Source organism: Corylus avellana, chromosome 1, assembly GCF_965113065.1.
Source record: "Corylus avellana chromosome 1, dhCorAvel1.hap1.2, whole genome shotgun sequence".
Lineage (NCBI taxonomy): Eukaryota > Viridiplantae > Streptophyta > Magnoliopsida > Fagales > Betulaceae > Corylus > Corylus avellana.
Genome location: NC_142490.1, coordinates 21906925 through 21934077, shown reverse-complemented (window position 1 = coordinate 21934077; position 27153 = coordinate 21906925). Strand labels below are relative to the sequence as shown.

The window sequence follows — 27153 nt, the reverse complement described above, 5'->3', positions numbered from 1 at the left end:
CTCAGTTGGAGACCCAACATTATGACTTGTTCTGCGAGTGGTACCGTGACTACGTAAGAATGATGTGATGTTTACCTTATCACAATTGTCGGAGTTATTTGCGTGCAATTTTTAAAATCAACTAAAGCTAGTAACCGTGCGTTTCCATTGTACGTAATATATTCACAGGTCGATCGATTGGACGAGCGATCCAGGAATGAACTTGGTGACAAATTGGTAATGCATTGTAGAGGGCCGAGGGAGGCAGCAGTCAGATACAATAGATATGTGGTTAACGGCAAGCTGTTTCGCACTATTGCATCTGATGCCGGAAAGAGGACTCAGAACAGCGGGGTGTGTGTGCCGACTCTTGATGGCGACACGTACTACGGGAAGTTAACGGAAATAGTTGAGGTTGAGTATTACGACAGGACTAAGTACGTTATGTTTAGGTGTGATTGGGCAGACAACACGAGGGACAAGGGGTACAAGGTGGATGAGTATGGTATAGTACTTGTCAACTTCAAAAACCTTGTCCACACGGGAGACCTGGTTTCTGATGAGCCGTATGTGCTAACTTCACAAGTTGACCAGGTATTTTACGTACAAGATGATAGGTGCCCAGATTGGGCTTGCGCAGTAAGGACCAAGCCTAGAAACATATACGACGTTGGTCAGGTTGAAGGACATCAAGATTCATGTGTCAATTACCACGAGTGTGAGCCTCTTATTTTGCCCAGAAATGTTGATCACGATCTACAAGATCATATCGAATACGTCAGACACGACTTAGATCCAACCGAAGCGTATGTATAGTAGTATAATTAATTTTATATTTATGTTTTGATTGGTAGTTGTTCACTACATGCACATTACATCAACACACTTAATTAAGCTGTGCATTTGCTAAAATCTGATATATATCTCATGTAGCACTATTATTCATGCATACTTAATGTAGTAAATATTTCATACATTGTTTAAGAAATTAATTGGGTTTGTGGTGTTTTTTACAGGGTACCATGAGTACAAGGGGGAAGAGGAAAGCACGCAGGGGCTCGTCCGCAGTGCGGCAGTCTACGTCGCCTGGGTCTCCGGCAGTCCAACTTGATGACAGCGAGCGACAAGACGTTGCTCAGCTTCTTGGGATACAGGAAGGATATCGACCAGTTCTTCCAGGTACGATGGAAGGGGAGACCCCTGTCCATGCTTCATACACTCGGGCAGGCATGGCCCAAACCGGGTTTCGGGTTGATTCGTACCCGTACAGCGAGTTACGACAGAGTTATGAGGGCGATGTCGAGCGGCTTTACACCCAGCATAGCGCAGGTACGCCCGACTGTTTTTTTAAAGATTCAAAAGATTGAAAGTTTCTAACTATATTGGTGCAATATCAATTATATTTAACTACAACTACAATTTCATAGAATTCTAAACATTATTAAAAACTACAAAGCAGGTCTGGAGGACACTGAGACAGAGGCCCAGGAACACATGGCAGGTGGGGCACAGGCCACAGATGACCCGCAGCCCACCAACCCTGCTCCCGACGCTCGGTTACGCCCTCGGCAGGTCCGGATCATAAGTAAGTGTATATACTTTAATGTCGTTGTTGATTTGGTTTTAATTTACTTGTTACCTAGTATTGAATTCGAAATAATTTACCTAACTAATTTTTAATTTGTTAGGTACTGATTCTGAAGGAAACACCGTTATTGAGGTGTTTACCATTCTTGATTCGCACAGGCGGCCGGGAGTCCCCCCCGGCAAACGGATCATTTTGGAGTACAATGCATCATGCCAGCCCGTTGGATTTAGTGCCGTGCGGTTCAGACGGATGACCGGAGACATAGTTAGGAGCGGAAATTTCGTCCGAATACCAGACGATTGGACGAAGGTACCGGACCGTACCAAGGAGGATATTTGGGACGCCTTGATGGTATGTTTTTTAATAATAAGTTAAACACTAGTAATGTATATATGTATATATACACTCTAAGTACGCTATATATATGTGTGTTTAGTAAGTAAATGCATATACACATATTTTATTTTATTTTTTAATTTATCAATGTTGAACTTGTGCAGGCATACTTTTTCGTTCCACCCGAGTACAACTTGGAAGCAGTAAAAAATGAAGCATTTAAGGATATGGGCTCCAAGCTGCGGACTTGGAGGCACGAGCTCAAAAAAATATGTGCCATTACGGAGGAAGATACGCCGGACACTATACGGGCAAGACTGGGGGGACAGACGCTAGGCGAGTACAATCCCGTCGATCTGGATATCTTATTGGAGAGATGGTGTACCCAGGAGAATAGGGTAGGTCATGAGTTAAATTCTTAGTGTTGTGTACTGTCATTTATTGTAATTGTATTGGTATTAACATATTAAAAGTGTTAACTGTGTAGGAGTATGCGGCGAAAATGAAGAGCTTGCGAGCATTAAATGATTCACCACATTGCACCGGATCAATGAGCTATGCCAGGTTGACACAAGAGGAGGTACGTGTGTAATTTATCCTATATATATCTAACATTATATCGTATTGATATATTTAAAAATAAATGAATTACCTATTTTAAATGCAGGCCGAACGTTTGGGCCATCAACCCACTCGTGCACACAATTATGTCAAGTCACACACGAAGAAGGGCGGTGGATATCCGAATGATATTGTGAAGGAGAGATGTGTATGATATTCACTTTTCATATGTTGTTTTGCTTGTATATTTGATAAATTATTTGCGATTAACAGTTGTGCGACCCACTGACTCAATAATTAATGTGACATTCAGGAAAAGATGAATGAGCTTATACCCACCGACCCTGCAGCATCGTCTAGCATCACAGAAGGAACGGTCAGGTGGGCGCCAAACGACGCATTCGCCCAGGCAATGGGAAATAAGCCTGAGTATGCCGGTAGGGTTCGGATGGCCGGACCAAATATTCTGCCTGTGCGGGGGACCATACACTCATACTATACACCGTCACAGGCACGGTCAGGAAACGTCAGGTATTCCACGATATCACAAGACACACTTGATAGAGCGCTTGACGCAGAGAGGGCGAAGCACAAGGAAGAGATGGATGCGTTGTTGGCCGAGAACAATGCGCGGGTAGCCCAGCAAGTGGCGGAGCAGATGGCTGAGAACAATGCCCGGGTAGCGCGACAGGCAGCTGAACAGGAGGCTGAACGTCAGGCAAGGTTTGACGCCCGTTTTCGCCAACTTGAGGAAATGATCCGGTTTCACACCCCACCAGACAATGCTTCCCCACCCTTTGCGATGGTGCGATCGTCGGTCGACAGTGGATCAGGTACTGACTTTTTTTAATAGTCAATTTAGTTTTATAACTGTCCCTATATATATATATTTAGAATTTGGATATGTTGTAGTCATTCTAAATAATTAATGATGTTGTAAATCTTGCTTAAATTTGGTTTATATATCATGGTTGGTTTGGTGATGGATGTGGGTTAGAGTTTTGCTGGTTGAGATAATTATTTAGAGTTATTCATGCACGTATAAATGGATATAACTGCATGGCACGAAGCAATACATGCATATCAATATCATCAAGACCAGTTCTTCATAAACTTAATTTTGTAACTCTAAATATAAATAGATATAAATGCACTCAATGCTAGGGAGGGCGCTTTCCCTTTGTGTTTATCATATCTTCCATTGAACCCCCAACATTAATAACCTATATGGAAGTTCTATAATTGTATTCGGGCTCAATCGATTATTTGTTTGGTGGTTGTTTTATTGGTGAATATTGTTTGTTTTATCATTTGCAGGTAATGGACATCGTCGAGAGGATGCTATGGATGTCAATGATCGCTAGTCTGGTCGAGAATTTGAGGCTATTCACAGTTGTGTATAAGTTGATGTAATTGTATTTGTGTATATTATGTTAGTATGTGACATTTTTGGTGTGTTGAAGTTAGTTTATATATATATTTGTGATTGGTGTATATATATTATGTTATTTGTGTTATTATGGTGTGTTGAAGTTAGTTTTGATGGGTAGTTTGTGATTGATGTTAATGGATATGATGTATGTTATTTGATGGAAAAATTGTATATTATTTGCATGGTTTTGATGGATAGATTGAATATCAGGTGAACCGTAACACAAAATTCGGGTATAGTCCTGAAAAAAATCACAAAAAATATAGGGGGGAGGGAAAAAATCTGGTTCAAAACGAACCAAATTTGCCGACGTGTCAAAAATTGACACGTCAGTAATTACTGACGTGTCAAAAATTGACACGTCGGCAAATTTGGTTCGTTTTGAACCAAATTCCTGACGTGTCAGTTTTTGACACGTCAGGAATTTCCTGACGTGTCAGTTTTTGACACGTCAGGAATTTCCTGACGTGTCAGTTTTGACACGTCAGGAATTTCCTGACGTGTCAGTTTTTGACACGTCAGGAATTTCCTGACGTGTCAATTTTGACACGTCAGGAAATTCTTGACGTGTCAAAAATTGACACGTCAGGAAATTATTGACGTGTCAAAAATTGACACGTCAGTAATTTCTTGACGTGTCAATTTTCACACGTCAGAAGATTTACTCACGTGTGAAAATTCAGCACGTCAGTAATTCCTGACGTGTCAATTTCGACACGTCAGGAATTCCGATTTCCTGACACCCACATTCTTCACGACCGAAACACGTCAGGAAAGCCCCGTCAGCAAGATTTACTGACGTGTCAGGTCGTCTGACACGTCAGTAACCATGGGTCAGCAAAAAATGTGTTTTTTGTAGTGTCGCGTTGATGATGAGTCGATCATGACAAGAAATTTTGTGCTTCATATTGATTGATTGATTAAGTAGTTGAACAATTTCTATATATATGTTGGAGCTTCTCTTGTCACCACTCACGATCGATGTAACATTTCTGAAGAGCATGTCTTCCTTTAAGACTACATATACATGATCACCATATATGCTTTAGGATTTCAACCAAACAGCAGAAATTAAAAGAATGTTGTATATTCTTGAGAATTCTTCCTGTGTATTTCTTATGCATTTGGTAATATTGCAATAAAGGGGATAAATTATAGGGGTAAACATGGGGGTGGTTAACCACTAACTGCTTTTGAAGACGATTAAATTAATACATGGAACGACATTTTTTTGTGTTTAAATATATATAAAAATATAGAAATGATGTCGTATGTAGCAGAGTATTATCATATTACCAAAAAAACGACGTTGTTTTGTGTTGAAATATATATAAAAATATAGAAATTAATAATGTCCTATGTAGTAGGGTATTATTATATTACCAAAAAAACGACATTGTTTTGTTTTTTGTTTTTTTAAATTTTTTAACTTAATTTTTTTTTTTTAAAAAAAAAAAAAGCAGTTACTAGTTATAACCACATTTTCACCCTAATAAATTGGGTTAGCAAATAACAATATACTGATATAGTGCAATGTAGAGTTATGTGTATATAATTTTTTAGAAACTCACTCCTTGTAAGTCAGATTTTAAGGACGAATTTTACCAAAAGTTTGCAATATTTGGTATTATAGCCAACTATTACGTCAAGTATGAGATCGAAGGGGTTGTACTTTTGTGATCGAGTTACAAAGAAAGTGACATATAAGTTGGATTAAAATGTTTTGGTATTATGTATGGGTATAGTGTTAAGTCATTGGATCGATATTATTGATAGATGAGTGACATCGCCAAAAGAGAAAAGGGTATCATTAGGTTAGTGTTGATAGAGTGATATATGTATGTTACGATCCTAAGTGTCCTATATAACTTAAGACTTAAGTACAATTTTAACTATATGTAAATAAGCTTTTGGACATACAACTTTTCCTTGCAAGTCGATTTTTAAGGATGACTCAAAGGTTGTGATCCAAAGGTTGGAAAATGGAAAAATACTCTCACTAACTTGCTAGTATAATATTCCTTCCCAAATTAACGGAAGTTGCGTCTCTTATCTTTCTTTACGGGCAACCTTTTCTACTCGATCGGATTCCCCTTCACTAGCTTGCCAAGAAATTAACAAAAAGGAAAAGAAGAAAAAACTAATGAAAAAAATGTACTCAAGCTATCGCAGGTATATATCTCTGTTGCAGTCAAGCAACTTTCGTTGTCACGAAATGGCATGATGGAAATTGAATATGGCTTTTGTGGCTTCTGTAGAGCTAGAATCCATTCTTTCTTTTGGTTTCTAATTAAAAAGGGTCAAAGGCAACGGCCATTGCATGTGGAAGTTAATCTCTTGAGAAATGTGATTTTAATAAGGCTATAATGATCATAGGTTGATTAGAATTCCCACCATGTCTAGATAGGAATCATGATGATTTAATTAGCCTTTTCTTTTCTTCTTCTAATGGTACCTTTGATGATTAGCATAATTTGAGGAAGATGCTTTTATAAAGTGAGGTGTGGAAGTTTTTCTTCGGTTATATTGCAAGCGCGCTTTATTTAGACGGTCTGGACCCAAGTGATCATTGATTACGCAATTTGAGTGGCCAAATGAATGCCAAAAAATATATTGAACCATCACATAATTTGGGAAATAGAATAATATTAGGGATACCACTACAAGTGATGCACTTAACAAGGAAGCTTCAATAGATAGGGATCTAAGAATTTAGCTTTAGAAACACTTAGAAACTTTAGAATTAGGAAAAATGTTCGGATGATGTCCGGACGATGCCGCGTTATTACAAGAGGACAAATCGAAAAGCATTAAGACAATGCCATGAAGGAGGTAACGAAATTTTAAGAACATCGATTTAACGATTCGGAAACCGGATGACCCATCACAACTTATAAATACGGAGAAAATTCTTTAAAAGGGCTAGAAACCCTAAAAGCTCTACCCTAGCTCGACATGCAGCAGCCCTATAGAGAGAGAGAGAGAGAGAGAGAGAGAGGAGACTTGCTTGGATTTGGAGTCTAAAGAGCCAAAAAGTTCCAAGCTTAGGGTAAGAAAAGCTAAACCTAATTGCTTTTTTCGTGTTTTATTTATATATTAGAGCTTTATTTTCTGTGTGTGCGCACGTACGCTTTAGACCACACGGGAAATGGTTAGCTTTTGATAAGAGAGTTTAAACTTCAGAGGTTAGCTAGTTTGCATTTTGAAACCTAAATAAGTGCATGCATGTGCAATATTTGACTTATAAGACACTTTGGGTCATTTATTAAGAGGGGCATTGTGATGAGTAGAGTAAAGCTAGAATCTTTGGAATTAGTGTTAAAGTTAAGATCTTTTGAGGTCTAAATGGTGTTAAGATGAGTCAAGAAAGTACCTTCGGGGCATTAGACCACCTAGGGGCCTATCAAGAGTGAAGAAATGGAAACTTGTCAAGTGAAAAACTCCAAACTTGCATTCTATGTTGAAATTGTCTGGATGGTTTCACCAGTCGTTTAGAAAGTTGAAAAATTTTCTCGGCCCATGGGGGTGGCGCGTGGCTACCACCGGCCACCTCTAGGGGTGGCTCGTTGGCCCCCCCCAAATAATTTTAAAGTTTTCAATGTATGGGTGAGAAAAGTGTGTGATTGTCTAGCTTATAAGAGACAATTTCGAGTGCCAAATTTTTAAAAATTAATTAGTGTCGTTTGAACAATTTTACTGTTCAAACGACACATTTCTGTTTGTGAATAGTGTCATTTGAATAGTAAAAAGACAAATTTTAGTGACTTTTTCCCAAATGACACTATCTCAAACGTCATTATTATTATTATTATTATTATTATTATTATTATTATTATTTGGTGTAGTGGTAGATTAGGGTATTAACAAAATGTTTTATGGCTCAAACTTTTCAATCATAACTCGTTAATTTTTGTGTTGATTTTGTGTTAGGTTAGCAGATCGTGTTTAAAATTGTCAGCCCTAAATGTGGTGTATCATGTTTGAATCGTGTCGAGACATAAGTATAAGATTATTATATAGGTTAATCATAATTCAACACATTGAATTAAACGGGTTAGAACCCTCAACTCTAACCCGCTAATTTTGTGTCGAATTTGTTAATTGTATAAAAAAATTTTCAGCCCCAAATAATGCTTTACATATGACTTTTATCCTCTAAAAATAATGTAACTTTTAAAATTATTATTAATTTTGATTCAATAATAATTTTAAAACTCACGCACCGCCTTAAGAAATAAGACCCTATTACTCTTTCTTTATCAGCCAATAACCTTTGTCCACGATATCGAGCACACACTGTACTCTTGTCTTTCTCACCGACTTATCTCTGTATATATATATATATATCCCAAATTCAAAATGTCTCGCACGGCAATGGCGCTTTCCTCTGCATTCCGCGAACGGCTCGAGCACATGGAACTTACCAGAAACCAACGTCTCTCTCTCCTCCAGGTCTCCAATACAAACACTAATCTCTCTCTCCTCTGTTTGGGTGTCAAGAAAATCGAGGAAAAGAAAATAATTCCAACACATTGTATAATCTCATCCTCTCCTCTTTATTTTCGTTTAGTTTAACAACCTAACAGAGAGCGAAATCTCTATAATCTCTACAGAAAACCCTAATTTTTGAACCTGTGTTCACTGGGGATGAAAAATGCTTGCAGGCAGAGAAAGAATGGCAGGCGAACAAGTCTCAGGTGTTGGCGTCGAAGCAAGCGAACATCAGGTCCATGGAGCAACGGTGCTTGGTGCTCGAACAAAAGATCGCGTCGCAGAGCTTCAAGATCTCGGCCCTGAAGTCCAAAATCGAGACCCTCGATGCCAAATACTGCACCGTTTCGCAACATTGGAGGTAATAATTTAGGTAGAATCTTCTTGTGGTCTAGCTCTTTGTGAATTGCAATGTCGCTAAAAACAAATAGGGTTGGAATGTTTAGGGTTTTGAAAAGTGAGGTGGAGGAGCTTGGGGAGTTGGAGAAGGAGAGGGATAGGTTTTACGAATTAAAGAGCTGTGAGATGAAGGAATTTAGAGAAAATGTGGAGAAGTTCGTTGTGGAATGTCGAATGCGTGTTGAGGAATTGAGGAACCGCATAAAAGAGGTAAACAATTAGGGCTATTACAAATTTACAATCCAATCGAATTGAATATTATCCTCTGGATGTATTGTGAAATGCAGTGTGTTATCAGTTTGCTATATTTCATCACATTCACATGGATCTGTCATCTGTGTTTGTTATAAGTTTCTGCATGAGAGTATTCAAATATTGTGAAAAGTTGAAGAGAAGAAAGTATCAGTATTAAGCAATCTTAATATAAGTTCCATTTTTGTACTCATTTATTTATATTTCTTTTTCTAGGAATTTTGTTTTTAGATTGAGAAGTCCCGCTCTCTGCTATATGTGATCGCTGAACGTCTTTTGCTTCAGAAAATTTCATGCTTACACAATTCCTACAGAAACTTGCAATATCAATCTGATTAAGGATAATGTGACCGTAGATTACAAAAATCTAGTGACATAGAATGACACCTCAACAAACAGCTCCTATTGACCACTTTGAGATGAATATGGATGCATCAAATGTGTCAATTGAAATTAACAAGTGGTGTTTTATTTCTAGCTAGTAGGCTGTCACTATAAATTTGGCAAATAACAATCAAGTATGAAGTATCAACCTTTTTTACCAACAAGTTTTAGCTTTATAAGTTCCACTTCCTTAGTATGTGCTTTATATATATATATATATATATCAATCGTGTGCTTGAAACATTCTAACATAGTGCCATCATAAGCTGCCCCCTGTACCCCCCTCACCCTCCGCCACTGATGGGAATGCTATACAATAGCTAGCTCTTAAGATGACTTGATGTATAGATTAACCAGTTGTGTCCTTTGAAGGCGATTCACCAATGGTCTTTAGGATTTAGTTGAAGCTAGACTCCTTTCCTCCCTAGTGATCTCTTTCTATTACAACCTTATGATCTCTTATTGTAACATGAAATTTCTAAGTTGACTTCTGAGGTCGCATACTTGAAAATGCTCACATGTACGCATTGTTATTTAAGTTAAAATTAACTTGTTAGTTGTAGCCATGGAGTTAACATATTGGGTCTGAACAAGTTTTGACCACTACATGTTATTAGAAGGGATGCTGTTAAACCAAACTTGTCCATTAAGTTTTTGAGAAGTCTAGCACACTTGCAAAATGGAGGTCTTGAACATGTTCTTGATGTTGGACAAAATGGGAGTGTAGGGCACTATGATAGAAGTCTGCTAGAAGTTGGCTCGAGCCTAGTCAAGACAGAATGCTCCACTAGAAGTCCGCTTAAGTAGATCCATTTGATACAGAATAATTTGAATGATTTTCTAATTTTGGCAACGAATCAATTCCTTCCCTTTTGAGTTGTTTCTTGATTTGGTTCACTTTTTGATATTTAGACTTCCTTAATTTCCATGATTTTCCATCTTTACGCGTTTTGGTTCATTTTAGGTTAGTGCTACACTTAGTTTCTTACCTTTCTAAGCTCGTAGGATTGTTATAAGAGGATCATGATTGTACGGAAAAGTTTTGAGCTCGATAACAATTCAGTTTTCTTCATTATCATCGTGTGTGTTGATTTGTGAATTGAAAACTCTAAGATGATTTGTGCCAGAGAAAATCAGGAGTTATATTTGATTAATATGGATATTGGAATGATGAACTAGAATTTTGTTTCGATTGTCCCATGATGACAACGATAAAACTGTATAAAATATTGCTTTCTTTTCCATGATAGTCTTGAAAAATATCATGGATCTCCGTTATACAAGTTATTGCTGGGTTATTTGATTAAACTAAAATCACATCCTTAACAAATCAGTTTGATCTTTCTTGCAGCACCAGACAAGCCTTATGAAATTCCAAGGTGGCAATGAATATTTCTATAATTCTGAGATAGAAGTAGCTGAAAAGAGTAAGTCTGAACTTATGGCCGTGAAAGAGAATTTGGATAGGAACTTGGCTTCTAATTACCAACTAAGAGCACAGCTGCAAAAGCAGCTTCAGAATATATCATACTGATTGCACAAAATCAAGAGAAGACTCAAACAGCTTGTTTTTTTCATCCCAGGCTGAAAGCTTTATTGTACGGCTCAAAGGAACGCCAAAACCTTTGCCTTGAAAATATAACTGATGGTATCATGAACTTTTGATGCTTCAGGTGGGTATTCATCACTTGTCATCTTCTATAATTGGCTTCTCTTCAAATGTGCTAAGAAGAATTTGCCATATAATCAATTACATATCTAGATCATGGATCAAAATCTCCTACAATTTTTTAAAAATTGTAGATTCTCAAATTACGTGATTTATGCTGTTTTTAAATATCTAAACGCTTGAAAAATGCTACATATTAAAAATGTGGCATATTATCGAAGTAACAAATTTATTTATTTATTTTCAAAAGGGTTCATCTCTACACTCTTGAGAACATAGTGAGCAAGAACCAAAAACAATTTTTGGGTCAAATCTTTTTTACAACATGAGAGCAAGAACGTGATGAAAATATACTCAATTCTCAATTAAAATATATCACATTTTTAATAGGTGACATTTTTCAAGTGTTTCGATGCCTAAAAACAACCAAAATTTCGTAATTTGAAAATTTATTATTTCTTTAAAATTGTAGAGAATCATAATCTATCTTGTTGTTGGGCTACTGTGGCAGTATTCATCAGTTCTTTGTTTTTTTAGTGTGTATGACAATAACTGATCCAAGGGCTGACGAGCACCGACACATCAACCTAAATGGAGGTAGGATGAAGGTGTAGCATATGTACTATGTAGCATTGCTCTTTATTAATCAATAAAGTTGAACATGAAATAACAGTTTAGAAAAAGCCTTGCCCAAACTCAAGATTTTTTTTTTTTGAATTTTCTTTTTTGACATATCCGCCTCAGAAAGGGGAGGGGGATTCGATCTAGTAACATCTACTTTATTAGGCTTCGGCTAATGTAACATATTTTAAGTGACTTAAAACACGTTACTAAAATGAATGTGACTATGTGTGAAAAATAACATTATTCTTTATTAAAATTATTGAAATATATTTTTCTCTGCACCATCCACCTTTGAGTCCCAAGATTTCCCAGGCCCAATCAAGAACGCCACGTAAATACATTTCACTTGCCCGATGAGTCCCTCTGTTCCTATGGCTGTTGGCATGGGCCATAACCTACTAGTAACCCTCTAGAACCTTCTTTTTTTCTCAAAATGCCCAAGCCCATGTCAATATAATTATCTAAACCCGCTTTTGCCCCTTCAATTGCACACTAGGTTCTAGCATTTTCCATTTCCACATAGACGATCCTTATAAAACAAGGCTACTTTCACAGCGACGCAGGACTAGAAGCGCAAGCAAAGTATAGCAATGGCGGACGAACTGGCTCTAGACTTGGAGGAGCTTCGTCACCTGCAAAGCATCGCCAAGAGGCCTCGCATCGTCTCCCTCATCTCCTCCGAGATTAGCAACCTCGAGAAGGTTCTCCTTTCTTTCCTTTCCTCTTCTCTCTGTTTTTTTTTTATAAAAAAAATCTTATCTAAACTGTATTTCTTTCTCTTCGAACCTAATGGTTATGTCATTGTGAAATTGTATTGCTTATATATGAAGAATTACCTATTTTGATTAGGATTTACCACAAATTTTTAGTAAAATCATGAATTTCGTGTTACTGTTGCGACTCGGGGGGTATACATATTGTGTATATCTTCCAGTCACCTCTTAAGACGTCGTTTGATTTCTTCTTGTTTCCTTTCCTTTTCTCTTTGTTTTTGTAAATCTCATTTTATCTTTGTTTCTTTCCTCATAGAACCTAATGTTTATGTCATTGTGAAATTGTACATGAATTTAAGTATTTTGGTTTAGCGGTTTCTTACTTTTTGAAAAATAGCGATTTCAAAATGTAGCCGATGATTATGAATCTAGTTAATCTTTTGGTAAAATCGTGATTTAGCATTTAAAATTTCGTTTGGCCTTTTAAAATCATGCGTTTTTAAAATGCACCTCTGTCTACAGTTTGAAAACTTGGTTTTGTTTGCCATTACTTTTTCAAACGCACTCTCAATCAAGACATTTTTTGGTGAGTTTTGTTTAAAAACACATTTTAATAGCGGGGATTTACCAAAAATACTTTGCCTGTGAAATTTGAAAAGGTTGTGTTTGATGAATTTCTAGAAACTACTGGGAGTCTGCGAGTAAACACATTGTCTGTATCATTCATTTAGAAAGCAAATGCTTTGTTACAAAAGTGCATTTATTTTGATCACTCATTGGATTCCATGGCTTTTTGTTACATTGAATTCGTTGAAGATAAGAAAGTAGTTATTCCTAAGACGTTTTTGAGTTTACATGAAGGAATTAAGCTTACAGGAATTTCATGACGCAATGATTTGATTTGGAGACACTATTATTATTATGCCACGCCTAACAAACAGCACCAGTGCATTTACTCGATGTCACTACTCTTAGGAAAATATGGATAATCAATTGAATGAAAGCAATAAATTATGTACGTTTCTCACTAAGCCTTGGTGACATTACTAGGTTTGTATGATTTATGTCGTTGCTTTGGTTTGAGCAAGAAACCCCTTTTTTCGTGATATTAATTATTATTTTGTTCACATTCAGTTTCTGAAGCATAAAACTAATCGATATGTGCTTCCTATTGAAAGTAGACCCTTTTAAGGCATACGTTTGGTACGATTTATTAAACTATTGGATAACTTGGAGTTGTTTCTTTGGAAGTTGTCTCAACTGTCCCCAAATTGATCTGCTTATACTGTTACCAATGTCGTCTACCTACAACCTTGCTTGCACCTTAACCACTAAAAAGTGGTCAAAATAGTAGAACATTATTTTGTTGATTTCTGCCATTTAGCCAATTCTTATGATGATTCAATCATATGATAATAAAGGAGTCTAGCAGCTTCTTGCTCTTGCAGTACTTTTTAAAATCACTTTAGTTATCAAAACCCTTGAATACCTACTTTAAGATTGTTTTCCCTTTTAGAGTGCCTTCTTAAATAATTGGTGTCATCAGTATTTAAGATGTTGACATGCTAATAAACAGTGCTTAAAACCTTTATGTTGTGATAAATGATATGCCAATCGCAAGTGTAAATGATATATTTTTTTTGCATATGCTGGATTTATTCTTGCCAGTAAAGTGGACATCTTCTAAGGAAGTGATTTGCAAAGATTGATTACAATCTTTTATTTTGATCTCAGATACCCACCGTGCTGAAAGGCACCAAATGGTTTGCAAGCTATTTGATTTTCCCAGTCAAACGAGATAATATATGTGGTTTATGTTTTCCTTTGTGAGCACTGACTTGCTATTCGTTCTCCCTGTCCAGTTGTCAAAAGAGGCTGTCGCTGCAGCTTCCTCGCAAATTCCAACTCCCATTTCAGCTGCTCCTACAGTGCCCTCAACCCCAGCATTGAAATATACTACTCTTGCATCATTCAGCTGGGATCAGGACGATGACAAAGTCAAGGTAAGAATGAATTTGAATGCCGAAATTTTTTTAGCAAAAAGCTATTAACTAAGGGTAAACATTGGTGATGTCCTTGGACAGATACTAGGCTCTCATTGCTGAAAAAAAGTTAGCAAAAAGCTATTTACTAAGGGTAAACATGGGTGATGTCCTCGGCCAGATATTAGGTTCTCACTTTCTCAAGCAAAACAAAATCAAATTTGGAGTTGGTCCTTGAAAGGCATCGAAGCAAAGAACAATATGCAAATATATATATATATATTGTTTGTGATTTGTTTTTTCAATTTTTCAATTGGTTTCTTGACAACAAAACATTCTTGGTTCTTGCCAGTATTTAGGGTCTTATGTATAATCACTAGTTGCTCTAATCATGATTCTGCCACCTGCAGATATATATATCCCTAGAGGGAGTTGAGCAGGAGAAAATTGAAACCGAATTTAAGCCAGTTTCGTTTGATGTGAAATTCCATGATGTCCAAGGGAAGAACTACCGATCTGCCATTGCTAAATTGAACAAGGAGATTGTTCCAGATAAGTGCAAGGTGGTTGTTAAGCCTACAAGGTGCATTATTACATTATTCAAAGCTTCAAAGGGGAACTGGTTAGATTTGCAGTTTAAAGAGGACAAGGTATATTGCACACTGTGAGAGGTACAGTAGTTGGATTATACATTTTGCCATTGTAACATAATCAACTAATTGCATTTTTGTCTTACAGCTGAAGCCAAATATGGATAAAGAACGGGATCCCATGGCTGGAATCATGGATCTAATGAAGGTGAGTTTCTCGCTGCTTAGTAGTTAACAACATATGTGGTTGTTGGAGTAATGCTACATTGACATGACGTATTTTAAATCGCCTAACTTTTATTCATGTGCTCGAAAATTTCCACACATGCACCAAGAGTTTCTGCTATTGAGTTTTAATTTTGCCTATTTGATGTTGATGCATAAATTGCAGAACATGTACGAGGAAGGGGACGAGGAAATGAAACGGACAATTGCAAAAGCATGGACAGATGCAAGGTCTGGCAAGGCAGCTGACCCTCTAAAGGGATTTCGTTGAACCAGTGGAGAGAGAAAGAGAGATAATCTTATGACTGGGTGGTTCTTTCACTAGATGGTGGTTTTTGTGGGGTTTTTCACAATGCATTTGTTATCGTATTTATTTCTTTCATGACGAGTATCTTGGGGCTATCATGTTGTGCTCGCTTTGTAGGAAGCATGACTCTGGATAGCTTTCTGTTGTCTAAATTGACTAGAGGTGTGTGTATTGGAAGTGTTTCTTTATAATATGAAACAGCTAAATTATCAGCATTAGATATTAGTTATTGTAGGTAAACAAGGCCTAGCTGGCTTTGCCACTTGGGAGCCACCGTTTTGCCGACCAAGCTTCAACACGGTGGGGTTGAACTGAAGGCTGTAGACAAAGAGGTTGCTGTTAAGGTTGAGCTCCCCAGTGAACCTGTGACCGAGGGTCTCAACTTGGCAACCACTTTTTTTCAGAGTTTGTTCTTCTAAACTTTGGGTCTCTCCCTCTCTCTCTCTCTCTCTCAACTTGGCAACTACTGTTTTTTTTTTTTAAATAATTGATTCAAAGGTTGGTTGAAATTGTCACAACACTGTTGTAGGATAAAATTATAGCACTACACTTTTCATTTTCTTCTTATATTTCATGTTTGAGTCATGAGAACTCACAAAACAAAACAAAAAAGTTGAGTCATGAAGAATTTCAAACACTTAATATATTCAACGATGTCTTAAGGTGTAATCGGGCAAAACATAAGGTGAAAGATGGAGGTGCTTTGTCTTCTCGGGCGCATTACTACTAGCTTAATACCTCTTCAGTGATATACCAGTTATGGACAAGCCTGCAATGGCAGAGTTGCAAGAGAAGAGACATTTTCTAGTATTCAAAATGACGTTATTGCTTCAGAAGCTAAGGTTAGATGATCATTACTATATTCTAAGAGTAGTTGCTTCTTGCTTACCGGTGACTCCAGCTTGTCCAAAGCTAAGGCTTACAGAAGCGTAAACTCTTGTGCCCAGAATCTTTAATTTTCTTCTCTTTTCTAAGGAAGCATTCTCATTAACTACAGAGAAATGATAAAATTCATTTTTCATTTCATTTTTCACTCATTTTTGTATTGTGAATGGGTGATCAATTTATTGTTGAATATTTAGAATCCACATGTGAGTGAGTAATTGTAGAAGTCTTTATGCTCATCTTAAAATGAGATGGTTTTTAAAAGTTATTATTTGATCAAAACTCAATAATGATCAATCATGAGTCCGATAGTGATTTTAAGAACTATATTATTCTTGGAAGGACACAAGAGTGACTTTTAACATTACTTTATATGAGTTCACAAATCCAATAGTGAATTCAATTTGCAAAAGAAATGGTTGAAAAAAAATTATATGTAACATGTCTCTTAACTATATTTAGGAGAAGTCTAATGTAGATGAATCAAGACCCTCTAGAACTTTTGGATTTCTTCAAAACTAAACAATTATTTTCATATATCTTGATATTTCATAATATTAGTATTTATCATCTCTAACAGCTAGAATAGGATCCTCTATATACTTGAAAATGCGGTCAAGATTTTATTTTGTACATGGTATCATGGGGCAATGCATGTCCATTTTCCTTGAAACGAAGAGAATTCTAATCTATAAATATTTATATGAGACAGTCTCAACCGGTAGATGTAAAGATGATGGTTGGACTTTGAAGAAACGTAATACTTTAAAAATTTCGTATGATGTGCCACATGACACTTATATAAACTGAGTGAGTTTAAAATCACTATAATTTTTAAAATCATCATTAAATTTAGAATGAAAAACTATTAAATTTTGGATCCATAATGATTTTATAAGCCTGTATGTAGAAGTAGAAGTAGAAGTATGAGAATGGGAGCGTGCATTTATCTAGAAGTTATAATACAGCAACCACTTAAAAAAAAAATCTACTCACTAGAATACTCTAAGAATGGTAAAAGTATCCTAATTCCTAAATTGATGCAGAACATGAGACATTTGAGAAGGTTTCCTCAAATAACTTTGGTTTCATGAATCTGTCATTTTAATGTCAAATGAGCGTATTAGCTCAGTTTAGGGCTAAGTAAATGAAAAAAGAAAGTATCGTGAAACAGCTTTAAGCGTAAACAAAACAGGCCATGGAGGAGGAGAAGAATATGAAAAAGTAGACCATTATTTTTCAAATCCTGCTCACGACATGACATAAAATTATCGTGTAAGCGACATCAAAGAATCGAGCTATTTGCAAAGTTAAAAGCTTCAAACGGCTGGGTTCTGGTCCCTATAAACACACTGCTTCAAATATCCTGGTGGTCAAAGAAATGGCAACAATCTGGGGCAATGAAACTTTTCCACAATAGAAAGTCCGTGGGTGCCTTCATTGGAGAATTTGACTACCATAATCTTCATTAAACTTATCGTAACGGTGAGCATGGAGATGAGCCGATGGCCTGGTGTTCTTCAAAGCTGTCTCTATGTCCTCCTGTTTGATTGGCCCAACCGTAGGCAACTCTGCAATTTAGAAAACCCTTCAGTGTCAAGATGACATTCAAAAATGAGCTAGACGTGCTGACTTTGCAGGAAGAAAAGAAGTATAAAACGTCCGATGTGTAAACCTCCCGTCCAGTTTTTACGACAGCGAATGGCTTTCAAACTTGTAACTATTTGGACCGTATAACTTGAAGAGGAGATGATATTTATTATAGTAAAGACTAAAATAATTATGTATGAAAAGATTGATGGTGCTCAACTTTGCATGAAGTGGCATACTTTTACCATTGCATCAAAAAATAGCCTCTCATCAACGATTAAGAGCATTAAGGAAGAAAAAAGACCCCAAAAAAAAAAAATGAAAGAAAAAATTAAGACAAGAGCACGGGGGTCAGGATGGAGAGGAGGCAACTGCCAATGAGGTAATAAACCACAGCATCAGTTTTAACCAGTTTCTTCTTGGAAGCATCTAAAAGGTTAATGCAATGTATGATTTGTATATGTTTTATTTTTCTATATTTTCTTTTGGAAAGCTTAAAAATAAAACCATAAGCTATTTATGGTACTCATACTTGGTTCCTTATATCAGGCATTTTTATAAATTCAAAACTACTTATCAAAAAGTAATTTCAAAACTGTAAGAAATATTGGAAGTCACATACCATCCTCAGGCACCACTTCCTTGCTCTCTTCAAGGATTGCCATTACGCGTCTAAGGGGCTGCATGGCAGCCTCTTTGCACAGTAACCGAATATCTGAACCTGAGAAGCCTTCCGTCCTTTCCACCAACAAATCATAAACAAGCTTCTCCTCATCGGGCTGTGATGGCATGAGTTCCTCAAACATGCCTCTTCTCGCTTCTGGCTCCGGAAGAGGCACTAGGATCTTAATTATCATGGTCAAAGAAGAACAATTTTACCAATAAAACAATTTACTTTTCTCAGAGAGAAAAAAGAAAAAAGAAAAAAAAAACAAATAACACTGAACTTTAGTTGCTAGATCTGCCATTTACCATCAACAATACTACCATCAGACTGAAATACCCATATATAGTTCTTTCTTATAGGTAAATACAATTGTGACCTCACCCTTCATCCCTTGTTTTGTGGACGAGATATCATTTGGTCCAAGGACCATTGCCTAACAAGAGTCAGATAAGAGAGATGCTGTAGAACAACCCTAGCACATTTTATACTGTAATTTTTTTTTAGTATTACATTTTATAAGTGACCAAAAATACAAAAATTGAGGGCCAGTGATTTAAATATCTTGTTTTCTCAATTTAAATCGTATATATATATATATATTTTCTTTTACTTGATAGTAATAGTAACTGTCAACTTATATAAAACAGCAGTCAATTAATTCCTTAGTCAAACCAGATCCAGAAACCAGCATTTTGTAAGTTAGAAGAAAGCTTATGTATTTAGTAGTCCAACCCTCTGCTAACGGGTGCCACATACATTAGAATGACACCAAGCATATACTAATATGGAGACAGTTAAGGCTCTTCTACAATAAATTAGTTCGTCATAACAGCCAGAATTGCAGAAATAGTAACTAGGAAACTCTTACCTTTCAACCTAATCCTTTTTTACTATTGCATAAAATTGGACTTACTACTCAAAAGGATACTCGCTTCTCAAGACGCCGAAGCATAGCTGCATCCAGTTCCCAGGGGAGATTTGTTGCCGCCAAAACAAAAACAAGTTCATCTGTCCGCGTTAAACCATCCATCTGCAATCTAACCAGGTGATCAATTTTTGAGAAAGTAGAGTTGAAATCGTGTAAGATTTTGTTTCCTCGTACTAATGCATTAATGGTAAATTTTTACTGAGAACTTAACAATATGGTCTATTTGAAGGGCTGAAGAAATTTCACAAACTGGAGCTGACAATCTGAACAACCTCAAAAAAATGAGACTAGAGTTGGGTTGCTAGTGCTTAAAGAAACTGTCTCTTATGTTTATGAGCCACATATGTTTGTACGTATATGTATATGTATCCACAGTCACATAAAACAGTCAACCTGTAAGAAACAAACATCACCTGTATGAGAAGCTCAGTTTTCAAACGCCTACTTGCTTCATGCTCGCTACGTCCTTCACCACGTTGACTAATAATAGCATCAATTTCATCAAGAAATATAGTTGCTGGTGCATGGTGCCTAGCAAGCTCAAATAACACCTTAATTAGCTTCTCTGAGTCACCTGTAATGTCAATAAACAAAATTGCAAATCACTCGCTATGTGAATCAAGTGGTTAAAATATAAAATGCACATCAAATACTATTGTGTCTTTATTTCACTCTCCTGAAATTAGTAAAGGAGTTATAAAGATAATAACATCAACGATGGGATAAATTGACAAGGCAAGAGCTCCACATCTTTATGATGGGGTTCCACCACTTTAATATGAAATAAGGTGGGCAAATCTAGAACTATTTTTTGAATTGAGGACACCTTATGTGAAAGTCGTATGAAAGGAAAAGGAAAAGAATATAGAAACACAATTGTTATAAGCTTAACAATATGCTATTACACAAAGAAAGGACTTCCGAAAAGTCCAAATAAAATATACATAATCGTAAGTGCAAATGCACCACAGTAGTAGCTGTCTAGGCACCTATGGAAATTTATGTGATGTGCTAGTATTGGATGACTGCTTGCACCTATAGATATCACTACTATAATAGACCTAGTTTGGAATCCTTCTAATAGTACCTATAAGTTCAAAGCCAGCAACCTATGGATCTTGCCAAGTTAAATAACATCATTGAATGCCACCATCATTCCGTCCCAGTAAATACCTTAGAGCCTATTACAACTTCCACCACATTGTGTTATAAGCTTGATCTGATAAGTGAAACCCATCTATGGGGGGCCTGACAGTTTTAAGACACATTATTCATTTTATATGTGAGCGAGATTTGAATAATTTTAACTCTTTGATGCACACTCATGCATAAACACATATATGCCTGATAATGTGAATCATAAGGGGTTTAGAGTGAAATGTATTCCAAAAAAGATCAAACAGTACCAATCTCATAAATGGTAAATGTATTGGTCATGGCAAAATTACAGAAGAAACTATTATAGATGGTATGCACCCCAAAGGGCCAAGATGAGCAACCCAATTATTTCATTAAGAAACATCAAAACCATAGATAGAAGAAAAGAAAAGCTGATAAGTTCCTTCCTCACACTGCATCACTTAGCAGTGGATATAAAAATAAGAAACATATAACTATTCATGACCTTAGATTTCCTCAATTTAGAATCTCATAAAACCCTCCCCTCCATCTTGAAAACTGATCATAGCTTACCACGCCATCTTGCCTACTCTACATCAATATCCATCAATGATCTATACCACCATGACTTATGATTAGGATCCTGATCAACTCATGTATGACCTTGGTACCTTCTCCAGCAGTCCTTTCCAAAACCCAATCATATCATGCCATGTCACCTATCACCCATAAGTCCTTTATATCTCCACATAGCTAAAGAAAAAACCACAAAGTTGAACTCTCAAGTCACTGATGATAAGGTTTGTCTGCGAAGAAAGGGCCGAGTGCATGGTAAAACAAGATGATCCAAGTCCTAGCATGTACTTTTTTTTTTCTTTTTCCTAATGACAGGGAAGCCCTCAAGGCAGGGTCACTTCGGTACCCACCCCTAAATGTAAACCTTGGACCCCCCCACCACTGCCCCCCGCCCCCCCCCCCCAAAAAAAAAAAAAAAAAGGATCAGGTAAGACTCAGCTTTGCTGCAGGCGTGGCCCGAAGGAATTGTTTGCACTCAAGAACCTTGGACCTTATAGGAATGCCACCAAATTCCAAGGCCTTCACCACTTGAGTAAACCCCTTGGGGATAATTCCCAACATGTACTTGAAGCAAAATTAATGCGAGATCCACAACCATATTTGTTAAGTCAGTTTAAGAGTGCCCAGCCTTAATTCAATTTAATAGTATCATAAGACACCAAATTGCTCCATGCCACACTGTGCCAATGTCTGCAGAAATGGGCTCATAAAAAAGGGTTCTAACTGATTAAGAGCCCATCCTAGGCAGTAAGGCTTGTTACAGGTAACAAGTCTTGATCGCATGGTTGTTACATAGCAACCTTTGAAAACTTGTGAAGCATTTGTAATGGCAAAGGATTTGTAAAGAAAAGTATATCAGAGACAATTTTTTTTTTTTTTTTGATAAGGCAGTTTTATTAAAAGCGTAGTCGCCTCATATCAGAGACAATTTCATTGCACTACTTAAATATCTAGTATTATAAAAGAACCAAAAAATAAGATTCTAGCATATAAGTGTGCACCACTATAATTTTCCATTTTCTCAAATAGGTTCACATAAAATAGAAGAATTCATTACAATTCTTGTGCTTAACGGTACAAAAATTTTAATCATCAATATGTAAACTAGGTTTGCATTGAAGTGCTTCTTTACTCTTCGGTTCCTTGTAACAGATTTTACAAGATTAACATAATTGTAACTTACAAAAGTTTATAACATTATCAGCACAAAATTCAAATTCTCTTGATAATGCCAAAATACATAGATCAGTTTGGGCAATAAATTTTTTAACTACTTCATTTGGAACATCATTTTTTCTGTCCTGTATTACATTCTGTAGATGAAAGAATTAGTTTAAACAATAATATGAGGCTGATGAAAAGTCTAAATCAATGTTTATGGAATACTTTATGTCCTTATTCCAAGTGATAAGCTATTATGTGCAGCAAAAGCATCAAACCATCAGCCCCCCCCCCCCCCCCAAAAAAAAAAAAAAAAAACCAAAGCATTGCTTTTCTGACATACCACGCCATTTGCTGACAACGGAAGATGCTGAAATATTGAAAAATGTGGTGTTGCACTCTGTTGCAACAGCCTTGGCAAGCATCGTCTGCAACAAAATATGGTGGTTGATTTAACTTTTAAAATGTCAATCATTAAGATAGCAAAATCAAACATCATCACTTTTTGGCAAACCATTGCCTTTCCAGCAAAATCAAACATCATCACTTTTTGGCAAACCATTGCCTTTCCCAAGAATATGTTCTCCAGTCATGGTAGCGACTGCCCTTTTTCACATACAGCAACTCAGATTGTAATCTAAAGTAAAGATAGACAAGCTTATCACTTTTAAATTCCAGCCAATTTACAGGTCCTCACATTCAATTTCAATTAGCTTCACAATATTAGGACCCACTTTTTGACAGGTTTTCTGTTACATGGAGGACTGCAAATGGAAAATGCAGACTGTTCATGTGATACCTCTAGGGATTGCCATATGATGCTCCCTTGGTCCTGAATATCTCTATACTCTACTGTGTCTTTGACTTTGTTCAAGTGAATAATAATCAATCTTTTTAATCCCCGGGTCCCACATTACAGTGGAAAGTTGGAATTATTCTTGAAGAACAGTTAGTCACAAATTGGTTACCAATAGTGAAGGTGCAATGATGTACATGCTTTTTATTTATTTATTTATTTATTTTTTATGCTCATAGAAGTATCCCTTTGAGGGGAAGAAGAATGATGAATATAGTTTCCACCAAAAAGGAAAACTGGAAAAGATGACTTAGTATTTACAGAAAACTCGATCCGCTGAACTTGATTACTTCCTCTGCTTAGTAATAATTTAAATGGAAGAAAGCAACTTCAAAGGGAACCAAAAGGAGGAGAAGGTGGGGAGAAGGGGTTGGAGACCAACCGAATACTCAAGGTTAGACAAGACTGAATACAAAAACTGACAGGAAAAAGGAGAGGATAATGAAGATAATAAAGGAACTCTGTATAACAGCACTGCCGGGTAAAGGAATTAGAAGGAATATCGTGAAAAGCACATAAAATTAAATAAAAATGCAAAAAATAAATAATAAATGAATAAATAAATGAAAGATGATTTACAAACCTTTCCTGTCCCTGGAGGGCCAAAAAGGAGAATGCCTTTCCATGGTGTTAGAAGACCAGTAAAGTACCTAGAAAAGTGGGATAGATCAGTTTAACTTGAGCGATATAATTAACTTGTTAAGATATTATGGTCTACAAAGTGTTCATTAACAAGACTGACTTGGGATATTTTATTGGCATGACAACTGCCTCCTTAAGTAATCGTTTGGCATTCTCTAACCCCTTTATGCTTTCCCACTTAACATCAGGACTCCCACGGATGATATCTCTGCACAGGAAATAATGCAAGACAATAAGTAATTAAGTATGATATAAAATTCCATTATTTAACTTAAACTGCGAAATCCTTCACCACCCAGACAATACAGATGCAATTGTAGTAACATGAATTCCCTCGTGAATTCCTTCATGTCGGCAATTACCTACTTAAACTTTCTGCTAATGTACGCATTTCTGCAGACTCAAAAGCAGGGAGCAGAGACTTCTGCCTGAAAAGGTGAACATACACAGTTAGCATGTTCTCCAAGACTACATACAATAATTTTTTTTTTTTTTTGCTATTCAGTAATATTTCATTCTCAGCAACAAAACCCGCCATGCTTTAACTGAAAATAAAAGAATTCATACAAAATGGGTTGTAGGGATTCCTCCAACTCAATCCCTAAAAATGTCATGCATCTCTTGAAATAAATAAATAAATAAAAAACATGTCCTTCTCACATGTTAAGAAACACGTCCCTTTTAGAAACTGGGTAAGAGAAGTTATCCTACAACCCAATTTATAGAAAATTTCTGTCCATAAAAGAACGAATTAGCATGTCGAATAATTTCAGCACCACCACACCACTTTTACTAACTTTCCAGTGGTTTAACCCAAGATATGTGTTATTCATATCTGTATGTTAAACACTAAAACATCCCCCCAAAAAAAATCTATTTTCTGAATATTTTTTGATAAGTAAAAATATTTTTCTGAATATTACATAATATGTCTGTGAAGGGTTGGTTTGAAGGGCCAACATTGCTCCTACTGCTCCAAATAACAAAGAGGAATTTTGTCATTTCATACAGATAAACCCTAACCAACCAATTATAATGCATACACACATTTATAAAACAGAACATTGCCTTTCAAAGTAGGTAGTGTTTCCACCCAATAGGCACCAGCCATGAGAAAGGAGGAAAGGACTCCCAGATCAATAGGCGGCATCATAACTTAGTCAAAACTCTTATAAAGTAAGATCTAAAATATTATCCTAGGCCCCCGTGGCTTCCTCCTCAAAAACAAAAGTTACACTGCCAGTCAAGAATAAAGCTATTTCAAGTTAAGTTAGGTACGCAGATCATAGATACTCAATATTTGCAGAAGCGCAATAATGGTAACATAATTGACTCTATGCAGGGTGAGATGCTCAAGAGAAAAAAGGGAGGCTAGGCAAGGTTGGCTCAACATTGCTCATAAATGCCTCTTGCATATTTCTTATATGAAACCAACTACATATTAATATAAGAGGCACAGAAGTACTCAATCAAGCACTCTGTAATTCCCAGTTTCATTCTCAAGAACACACAATATCATGGATCTTAAAAGGCTGAAAAGACAAAAAAAAAAAAAGAAGAAATAATTCCACAATGTTGATAGCCATTTAATACAGCATCTACTGAGTCCAACTATGAATAATAACATGATCAGTGTCAAGAACTATGCTGTGAATATTTCCAGCACCATTAATTCAAATTCAGATAGATTAAGCTCTGATTACTAAATCATTTTATTTTTCCGCAAAACTTAATGTAGTGTTTTTCATAACAGTGATAACTGCGTTTTTCTACACTATATTAATGCTAATGACATTTAAACACCATCACAGTGATGCGACTATGCAATAAAAACGTTTGTATTAAGTACTTCACTCTATGATATCAGTGGAAGTATAAAACAAACCAAAACTAGATAAAAGTAACGAATCAAGGAATCTTACGGTCTCTCATCAGTTCCGTTAGACAAAACTCCATTTGTGTGTGTCGAGTTCCGCCCCTGGAAACAGACAATTAAGTCAATCAGGTCCTGAATAAGCTAAACCATCACAAATTTCACCACACAACGAATCAAATTCACTACCTGGTTCTGGAATTGTTCATAGATGGCCATGTCAGATGTGTTCTTCACATGCGCGCTCCCATTCGACGTCACGGCTGAAGAACTCCCATTACTCACTGGTTTATCAGCTGCTTGGCCGCTTTCCGACTCCGGCACTCTCTTTCTACCAAACTTGGCATCATAAAACAGTTTAAAATCCTATAAATACACATAATAGATCTGATAAATGCAAGAACCTGCTAGATTTAGATGCTATAAATGCAAGAACCTGCTAGATTTAGATGCGATAAATGCAAGATTTTCAATTACAAACTGTGATCAGAATAATTAACCAAAATCTACTCAAACATTTCCTAACGGCAACTCAAACATTTCCAAAATCTACTAAAATCCATGCAGCAAAGACAGCAAAAGAGATTGTTTCTCTGTTTGGATGCTGATTAAATGAGAGAAACAAAAAGAAAACAACCTTCAAAAAAAACAAACTCCTCTTCACGGTTCTTGCAATTTCTTCAAAAAAAAAAAAACGAAAATGAAACAGAACCAAACTCGAATAAGCCAATAATGGCGGTATTATTACTAAGCTCAGTAAAGTGAAGCTTCTAGTATCCTCTAGTTTCGTCAATTCCCGTACAGTGTCAAATCCAAGATTCAACATCTCCATTTTTTTTTTCTTTTCCTCACAATTTCTCAGCAACCAAACACACACACACATACATATAAATAGAGAGAGAGAGAGAGAGAGAGAGAGAGAGGGAGGGAGAATACCATAAAGGACCAGCGAGTAATTGCAGGTTCGTCGGCCATTTTCTTTCCAAATCTGGGAGAGAAAAACGAGAAGAAAAAGAGAGCTTTTTAAATTTCTCTTTCTCTCTCTCTCTCTCTCTCAGGCGTGCAGTGCGGAAACAAGTAGAAGAAGATGAAGACGAGGCACGTGTGCCGTGTGCGTGATAACAGAAAAAATCATATAATCATGGAATGGGATCTGTCATTTTCACGAAAAGGGCGAGAAATGGTTTTTATGTTCTTTAGATTTTACACCAGTCACCAGCTAATTATTGGTGTACAGAGCATGTGTCGCTTGGCCTTTAAAATATAATATAATTTCAACGGGAATTAATTATTAAATTTTAATTTAACGATAATTTTAAAATTT

General features: G+C 36.4%; 4 protein-coding genes across 5 annotated transcripts; 3 read left to right on the top strand and 1 right to left on the bottom strand.

Moving 5' to 3' along the window:
- Positions 1–219: 219 nt before the first annotated feature.
- LOC148588120 (uncharacterized) lies at positions 220–1066 on the top strand. Its single transcript, XM_088514161.1, has 2 exons — positions 220–785; positions 996–1066. The coding sequence occupies exons 1-2, from the start codon at positions 220–222 to the stop codon at positions 1003–1005; spliced, it is 576 nt and encodes a 191-aa protein (XP_088370287.1). The 3' UTR covers positions 1006–1066.
- A 7204-nt stretch (positions 1067–8270) lies between these two features.
- LOC132169452 (cytomegalovirus UL139 protein) lies at positions 8271–10956 on the top strand. The gene is made up of 4 exons (XM_059580485.2): positions 8271–8348; positions 8561–8748; positions 8834–8996; positions 10774–10956. Exons 1-4 carry the CDS (start codon positions 8271–8273, stop codon positions 10954–10956), a joined length of 612 nt encoding a protein of 203 aa, XP_059436468.2.
- A 1275-nt stretch (positions 10957–12231) lies between these two features.
- Positions 12232–15750, top strand: LOC132172977 (uncharacterized). Its single transcript, XM_059584544.2, has 5 exons — positions 12232–12416; positions 14291–14431; positions 14821–15060; positions 15149–15208; positions 15392–15750. Exons 1-5 carry the CDS (start codon positions 12306–12308, stop codon positions 15494–15496), a joined length of 657 nt encoding a protein of 218 aa, XP_059440527.1. The 5' UTR covers positions 12232–12305; the 3' UTR covers positions 15497–15750.
- Positions 15751–17624: 1874 nt separating this feature from the next.
- On the bottom strand, positions 17625–26927 carry CCP1 (P-loop containing nucleoside triphosphate hydrolases superfamily protein). 2 transcript variants are annotated; one of them, XM_059581643.2, is made up of 11 exons: positions 26766–26927; positions 26019–26195; positions 25879–25934; positions 24319–24384; positions 24057–24164; positions 23898–23964; positions 22802–22886; positions 20016–20176; positions 19603–19704; positions 18630–18852; positions 17625–17988 (listed from the first exon to the last, which is right to left on the bottom strand). In XM_059581643.2, exons 1-11 carry the CDS (start codon positions 26802–26804, stop codon positions 17855–17857), a joined length of 1218 nt encoding a protein of 405 aa, XP_059437626.2. In that variant the 5' UTR covers positions 26805–26927; the 3' UTR covers positions 17625–17854. The 2 variants fall into 2 exon arrangements, with proteins under 2 accessions (XP_059437626.2, XP_059437627.2); XM_059581644.2 differs by having other exon boundaries at positions 26019–26168; positions 26766–26926.
- Positions 26928–27153: the final 226 nt, after the last annotated feature.